Source organism: Bison bison, unplaced genomic scaffold (genome assembly GCF_000754665.1).
Source record: "Bison bison bison isolate TAMUID 2011002044 unplaced genomic scaffold, Bison_UMD1.0 scf7180017864108, whole genome shotgun sequence".
NCBI lineage: Eukaryota > Metazoa > Chordata > Mammalia > Artiodactyla > Bovidae > Bison > Bison bison.
Window position 1 is genome coordinate 1,002,158 of NW_011494680.1, and position 8,276 is coordinate 1,010,433.

At 49.1% G+C, this 8,276-nt stretch overlaps 1 protein-coding gene across 1 annotated transcript in view; it reads right to left on the reverse strand.

Moving 5' to 3' along the window:
* Positions 1 to 894: 894 nt before the first annotated feature.
* Positions 895 to 8,276, reverse strand: part of TRIB1 (tribbles pseudokinase 1) — an 8,324-nt gene continuing 942 nt past the window's right edge. Inside the window, exons 2-4 of the mRNA XM_010839002.1 lie at positions 8,201 to 8,275; positions 5,713 to 6,005; positions 895 to 3,228 (exon numbers count right to left, since the gene is read on the reverse strand). Of these exons, the coding sequence (XP_010837304.1) occupies positions 2,763 to 3,228; positions 5,713 to 6,005; positions 8,201 to 8,275 (834 nt within the window). The 3' untranslated portion in view covers positions 895 to 2,762. The remainder of the gene's footprint in view (positions 3,229 to 5,712; positions 6,006 to 8,200; position 8,276) is intronic.

Here is an 8,276-nt window from a genome sequence, read left to right on the forward strand (position 1 = left end):
GTAACTGAGTGACTAACACGTTCATTTTCATGGTGGTATCCCCTGGAGGGCGTGTCAGGTGGGACTGAAAGGGGGAGGAGGGAGATTCTGGGGTCCTAGCCATGTTTCTTTTTTCTTGACCTGACTTCAGGTTAGACCAGTATGTTTGGTTTGTGAAAATTCAGAGCCACACACTTCTATTTTTTCTGTGTATGTGTTACACTTTACAAACTTTTTAAAAATCACTCTGGATGCTGACTTCATTTAGAATAGATTTTGTTGTCACAGTGAAGTTTTATACCTAATCAATTTCAATTTCTGTATTTGTGATTCAAAATAATGTTGCTTTTAGCTTTCCTCCTATTAGTTCCACTTTTACATTTACAGAAAAAAAAGGGGGGGGGCCTCAACTAATGATTTTAATTAAGTCTAATGGGGGAGGGAAGGGTGGAGTTTGGCTCTCAACAGGAGGCCCTGTGATACACTCAGGGATGGATGTGGACCTCTGAAATTACAACAGAGTTCTGTTGGATACACATGGACGTTTTTCTGAGAGGTGTCCACAGTTTTCATCAAATTCTCAAGGGTCTGTGAAAGACCTTAAGCCAGAGGGATTCTTACAACTCAAGACTTTTTCATGTATGCGCCTCTTCAAATGTTTCTCAGCTCTTAAATTCAACCCATAGCCCTCATCAGCCTGATTCACCAAATTGGTCTCACCCATCAAAATGAATTTGTCTACTTCAATGGAAAAAGTGAATGGGTTCAGCTTTGTCAAAGGTCATATATAATCATCAGCTGTTTACTTCTTCATCTCCCCATTGGGATTCCAGGCCCGAAGCCAGCGACCTTTGCATCCACAGCGTGAACCTACACCAGGTAACGGTGGATTGGACTCCAAAGAAAGTCACTGCACCTATTTACGAAACCAGATTTATTAAAATCTCTCTACAAGTCGGAAACGGCCATCTCAACATATATACACATGTACAGGAAGGGTCTAGTGTTTCGAAGCCCCAGCAAACCCAGAGTCCTTAGCCGGGTCATGTATCACAGATACAACATTCAAGCAACCACGAGAGCGTTAGTGCGACAGAGGTCTCTGTCCTCCTTCTCCAAGTCCCATGATTCTGTCAAGGTAATATTGCCAATGATCATTCACATTTCACGTGGTCTTAGACACGCAGGTTATTCAGACAGACACAGACGACAGAACAAGTGTCAGAGTGAAAACAACAACAAATGTAGAAAAGGTAGGACGTATGTACAGAGTACACAGTGCGTGAGGTATACACGGTATTCTCACAATGCATGTTAGTAGTTTGCCTAAGGCGTAGCCCTTAAAGGTGACTGCCTGTTTTTGTGCCATTTCTCAAATACAGTATGTTTGGTTCACCCGTTTAACCACCTGATTTCAGTACTGTCTGAGACATTTACTGATATTTCATCTGTTTTTTTAATGCAAGTGGCAAATCTCTGTTAAGTTCTATCTTCCGTAGGTAGTGAGTTCCCATCTCTGGAAGCATTCAAACAGAGGTTGGAGTCCCACCTGTGAAAGAATTTGGGGGGTCGGGGGCGGGGAGGCGATTTCTACATTGGGAGGTGGTAGAGAAAGGAAAGAAGTTGGACTAGATGACTTTTAAAGTCCCTTCCAACCTTAAAGATTTGGGGCTTGCTATTTCACTCCAGATACCGATGAAACAGATGCATTCATAAACCACACCACAGATGAAATATTAACAACCTGTCATGCAAAACTGCAGACCAGACCCATGGGGGTGGTTAAAGACTAATTCTGGAAGTTAGTCTGAGAGCTGTCTAAGACTATCCAAAATTTACTTTCTCTGAAGCACAGAAATTTGCTCTTGGGAGAGAGGAGTCTTCTTATCTTTCTCCTCCTAGACAAAATGCTCCACCCTGAGATGGTCTTGGGGGGAAAAAAGGAAAGGATAAATGCTAACATATTTGGGGGGAACCAAAACAGCTAATGGTTTCCAAGTGCTCAAATTCTTTTTAAAAGTCTCCAGTCTCTCTGTCTGAGCTCAGAGTTCTGAAACAGCCAGGAGCCTGAATCTTTTGTGATACTCTTCCACCGTTAGCTGGTAAGTGCTTTTATAGTGAAAGGGGAAGGGGCTCATTTCAAGGTCAGAAAGAAGGCATTAGTGCAAATGGGGTCTTGGCAGGACACAGAGGAGAGATGATTCTGGGTTCATGGTTCAGGCAGGCTCCTATGCCCCTGAAACAGTCTGCTCCAAAAACATGAAGAGAGGGCGAGTGTTAAACCAAACCAGAAAAAAACAATTTTCCAATCAGAGAAGCTGGGGGTAGCGAAAGCCTGGCTACCAAAGACCAGTTTGAAGATGGCAGGTTTATTGGCCCAGGTAATTTGTCACCCTGTTAAAAATATAGTTATTGCCTAAAATGCCATTGTGTGATTCACTTCCTCTCCCTTTAGAATGTTCATTTCACTCCATCACACGCTGCAGGATATTCATACTCCGTGCCACCCAGAAAAGAGGCGGAACCCCCAAATCCAACAAAGGGATAGTTGGCGAAGGTTCACTGAGGAAAACAACTCTGTAGGGCAGCCAATCAGAGAGTACGCTGCTCACATCCTCAGTCACGCATCTGGAAGATGAGAAAGAAGGGGCGCCATGCTGAATTCAGCAGCCACAGTCTCCACGCCATCACCTGTCTGGTTGGCCTCACGCCGAAAGGCCTGTCCATCTTTAGAAATGGAAAATGCCATGTGTGAGAATTATGAGGTTTCTGAGGTTTGGGGATTAGCAGAAGAAGGAACTGATGTCACTGTCCTCCTGGTACTCTGGAACAATCTGGTCGGAAGTTCCTACTTCTGAGTCGATGTACCCAGGTTCCAAGACGGACTCAAACCAGGGATGGAGTAAGATCTCTGGGGCAGTGAGTCTCTCTGAAGGCTCCCGTCTCAGGAGGCTGCGAATGAGGCACCTGGCTTTGGGAGAAATGTGGTCAGGAATGCAGAACTGTCCACGTCGGATTTTGGAGAAAAGGGCACTGGGGTCTGAGTCATGGAAGGGGTAGCGCCCCACCAAAAGGGTGTAGAGCATCACCCCAAGGCTCCAAACGTCCGCTGCCTTTCCGGAGTAGGTCCCCGTGGTGTTCAGAATCTCAGGGCTCACATAGGCTGGGCAGCCGTGTTTGTCTGACAAAGCATCATCTTCTCCCTTGATTATGTGTGTATCTTCAAGACTTTCCAGTCTGAGCTGGGTTCTGTAGAAGACATGAAACAAGCCATTACTTCCAGATCCAGCTGCTATGAAAAACAAGGCTTTCCTTCCCAATAATAGGGTCCACAGGCACTCAACGCAAAGGCCCAAGGAATGCCAGTTACCCCTTCATCCAGTAAGCATTACCTTGCAACCTACCCAGGAGGACTCCGGATTTCACAAACCAATACAAACTGCAATAAAAATTAGCAAAGTATTGAGAGAGCACCTGGGGTGGAGGGTATGATGCAAAGCCCCAGATACTATTCATGATGCTAGAGCTTAGAAGAGATATCCTAATAGGGGTTACACAATTTACTAAGTGCACATTGCAGTTGTGGGAGCCTGTGTCAGGAGAATGCTGACATTTCTCCAAAAGCTATCAGGGAAGAACAGCTTATCCTACTGCTTTAGGGAGAGCCGGAGCATCCTATAAGCCGATCTTATCTCTTATCGTGCCACTGACTGCCAGGGTCACTAGGACCGATGCTTGGCAATACAGAACATTACAGAACCTGGAGCCCAAGGTCACTGATATTGCACACGGATTGTCAGCACTCCTGCTCACATTGATATACACAGAGAGAGAGAGTTCTGTCCACCTGAGCCCAAGCCCACAATGGCCTCAACTCAGGAAAAGTACGAGGAATGTTAATTACGTGTATTGGGATATTTAATTGCAAAGAATGCCAGGACAAGAAGACAAAGAAAGCGGCTGGTGGGTTTGAAAGATGCAGGACGCCTAAAATGCCCATGTACGTGTACACATGCACACACGCACAAATACACAAACACACACACACCCTAGGATGGTATAGCACCACCTGAGCTCGTTTACCCAGACAGGGATTCATCTGTTCAGGTAACAACTAATCTGAAACATCTTCAGTCAAGGCTCTCAGGTGAAGCTGCAGGTGCCTCCCTATTCAGATCCAGCCACTCAAGCCTCCTGGGCTCCCCCAAAGCCCAGAGCCACGCGGGGAGCCTCCAATATCTGGTGGCCACTGTGTCCCCCCAGCTAAGTTTCTCTGAACTAGCTCTGTTTCAGTAAATCATTGGTTGAGAAGGACGCAAATATTTGGTACAGGCTACTGGGTCAATTCCTTTTCCTCTTAAAGGTCTAGTTGTTTTTTTTTTTTTTTCCTTCCTGCCTTCCTGTTCCCTGGAGTGTAGTATACATGTGCTAACTTCAGTATGTCCTCAGCCTGACCTCCCCCGTCGTTATGTAAAATACCCATTGGTTCTGTAAACGGAAAATATGACTCAACCCACACCGTCTGCCGCTGATTGGTTCCTGTAGTACTAAAACCCTGCACCTGTGCTGCTTACAGGGCTAGCGTCAGCCTGCCATTGCTTAACCCTCGGGTTGCCAAACTCCACGCACATGACATTCGCCTGTGCAATGGTGGATTTCAAAAGTAAGCAAGGAGGTGTGTAAGGCATGTTTCAGAAAATACATCACCATATCAAAGGAGAGTGTTCCAGGAACTGGAAACTTCTTCATTGCCAACACTTTGCTTTTCTTTGCTAATCAGTATGTTCCAATAACTCTTGCAAGGTCAGATACAAAGCCAGGTTTTCTGGCAACTCAACAACCTTGTACATTTTCATAGGATCGGGAGTTAAGGCTAAAATGGCACAGGTGGGTGAGCCCCGCATGAACAGCTACAGTAGGAGAGTGCACACCCACCTGTGCAACTGGACAGTGGGATTGCTCTTAATCTTTCCACAAGGGATGCGGCCCACCTCCTAAAACCAGGTAAGGTTTATCTCCTTTGGCTTCCTGAATTCTCTTGTCTGAAACCTCAACTCTGAATCTTAATGTCTCATTATTGTCTTCTCAGGCTCATCTTGTTCTTTTATGAGGTAAGCCATGATCTATATTTAGCAACCAATTCCATCCAGCTGCCATTTCTTATTCAACAGTGGCTATTTTCTGAAGATGTATCCAAACAAAATGCCTAAAAAGTCACTGGACAAAGTGGAGAAAATATTGGGGGCCAAGCATGACACAGAACAGAAGTGTGGGGTGAAGTAAAGGAGAGGTTTCTGCAAATAGGACAGTCTGACCAGTTCTGTGACACTTCCTAGGTACCAAAAAAAAAAAGGCACTCAGTATAAACAAGGATTTTAAAATGTCCTCTAGGAATCGATGCTGTGAAGGGCAGGCTGACATTTGTACCGGAGAAGAACTGACCTTTCTGACAACAATGGGGAATAAACCTGATCCCAGGGTGGAAGTGGGGAGGGTAACCTATCCTCACGTGATATCCCACAAATGCACCAAGGTGTCCCCAGGCCACATTCACGAGGGTGCAGGAAACCCAGCTGTGGCATTGGCTCTTTAGGAGAGAGGACTTCTCAAGACTAACTCTGGGACAACTGAGCCCTTGATGTTGTTCTCAACCAATGCACCACCCCTAACTGCTCAACCTGCAGCCTCGTTTCAGTTCCAAAAGGCACAGGAGAGGCTGTGGAGGCCGCTCACCTCTCTTCGGTGGAGAAGACAAACTTCCTAAGCTTCAGGTCCCCCAGCACAATGGCTGACTGGTGGCAGTGGGCGACGGCAGAGACAATCTGCTTGAAGAGCCGGGCGGCCTCCTCTTCCCGCAACCTCTTCCGGCTGCGCACGTAGGAGTGCATGTCCCCAAAGTCCCTCTCAAAGAAGACGTAGGCCTTTGTTTCCCCAAGGATCACCTCCACGATGCCCGTGATGTTCCTATGTGATGGCAGCTGGATGTAAGGCCGGATTTTGTCCTGGTAGTGTTTAATGGGAAACACCTGCAGAGAGAAGTGGACCCGCTTAGGAGGCTAGAGAAGCAGAGACTGCCTTCCAGCAGCTGGGCTGCAATTCTCAGTCTGGGACTTCCCAGGTGGCACTAATGGTAAAGAACCTGCCTGTCAACGCAGGAGACATAAGTGATGGGGGTCTATCTCTGGGTCAGGAAGATCCCCTGGAAGAGGACAAGGCAACCCGCTCCAGTAGTCTTGCCTGGGAAATCCCATGGACAGAGGAGCCTGGCAGGCTACAGTCCAGGGGATTGCAAAGAGCCGGACATGAAGCTGAAGCGACTTAGCATGCACGCACACACCCCCATTAGCTCTTCAACCCCACTTTATGCAGTCGCAGCTACCCCTAACACCCCCAAACCAGAAGCATCTAGGGCTCTGGGCTAGCAAATATTCAAAGAGCCACCATATGGATGGTTTCTCTGTATGGCCTTCCACAAGCTCCAGAGAGCTAAGCCCCGAAGTCCCCACCCTCTGTGGCCCTTGCTCGCCGGCGGGTGCCAAGGGGCTGACAGAGGTCCCTCTGGTGTCTGCAGCAGTCGTCCCTGGAAAGGCATGACCTCCTGCAGACCAGGAAGGGCACAGAAGGTGGTGACTATGCAGCTTCCAAGTGGAAGCAAGGGGCTGGAGAACACGCAGCTCTGTCATTACCGGGAAGGAACAAATGACTCCAAGTCTGTCAACACAGCCCTAAGCAACCTGCCTGGGCTGACTCAGGTATAAGCAGTCTTGAGGTAACATTCCCACAGGAGGGATACAGGATCCTGGGGGCAGGGGGGATTCATTTGTTTATTTATCTCCCTACCCCCCACCAATTCCCACCCCCACCTTCACCCAGGACACCAGTAGCATCTCCTCTAAGAAGCTGACTGGTCTCTTTAAGGGCCTTTTGTTTAGTCCGGTTACTCATATCCTAGACTCAACTGGAAACGGTGACACACGGATTGTCACCATCTGGATTCGGCTATTATCTGCTCAGAGGAACTGGAAGGGGTTGCACAATGACCAGACCCACCCCACTTCTGAGGCCTGGCTGCTCTGTCACCAGCTCGAAGAAATCTCTCCGCTGCCCCCCTCCTCCCACCCCCAGCCCACACTCATACTCCTCCCAAAAGAGCTCTTAGCCCCAGCGACCCAGAAGAAAAGAATTTCCCCCCTTTAAAACTGGGCTTGATCATGCATTTGAAGTTTCGTTCGGGTCGGCCAGTAGATGGCAGCAGCGAGCCCAGGGAAGTTGGGGGGTCAGGTGAGTTGCAGAAAACCCGAGAGACTTTAACTGAGGGGTGAACCTATCTTTCAGGTGAAAAGGAGGGGCCCAGAGGATTATCAGAAATGTCTGAGACCGGGGTGTCCAGCTCGCAAAAGGTAGATGGACTGTGGGAATGTTCTGCGTCTACTGGCCCAGGAGGAGAGCGCGGGGAATCCTGTTTCCAGTTGTACCTACAATTGGATGGCATCCCTTATGTTCAAAGGAAAATCGCCGGCCGGAAAATCAAGACATGAATGGAAGCGAGGGTTTCCTAGCAGGCGCGGGCTTTCCAACACTTCCATTCCGGCCAAATCCCCCCGCCCTGGCTGGAAGACCCCCCGCGCCAGACTGCTCTCTGGGGAAGACAGGGTTCCGGTTCTAGCGCGGGTTCCAGCCGGAATCCCCAACACCTGCGCCCGACACGGACCTCCCGCCCCTGACCACCCACAACTAAGCCCGGGTGCCTCGCAGCCCCGGCGAGAGAGCTGCCAGCTACTCCAAGCTCCAAGCAGGCACCCACTGTAGGGCGCCCTTCCAGAACGAGGGGCGGGGGGACCGAGGAGAATGAGAAAAGGAGAATGGCATGGCCCTGGAATCCATTTCAATTCCACAACTTATATGGAGCGCCACGCACTAAACTGGGCGCTAAGGAAATAATATCTAATAGATATAAAGCAATTAAGCACCGCACTTCCTCTTGACCGCCGAGTTCGAATTATCCCACTCCATCCGAACCTCACAATTCCCAGTAAGGAGATCCTGGTCAAATGCTGCCTTCCCGGGCTCAAACATACTTAACCGCCTTGCCCCAAGCCCAAACGCTGGCGGCACCTTCGGCGCCCGGGCGCTGGCGGACGAGACCTCAAACACTTTTGCCTGCCACCGTGTCCCCCCTCACCCGCGACCTCCGCCAGGTCCCGGCCCCCCGGGTGCGTACCTTGCAGCGCAGCTCGCGGCCGGTGTGGATGCACAGCGCCCGGGACACATGCTCGCGCTCAGCCAGGGGCAGCAGC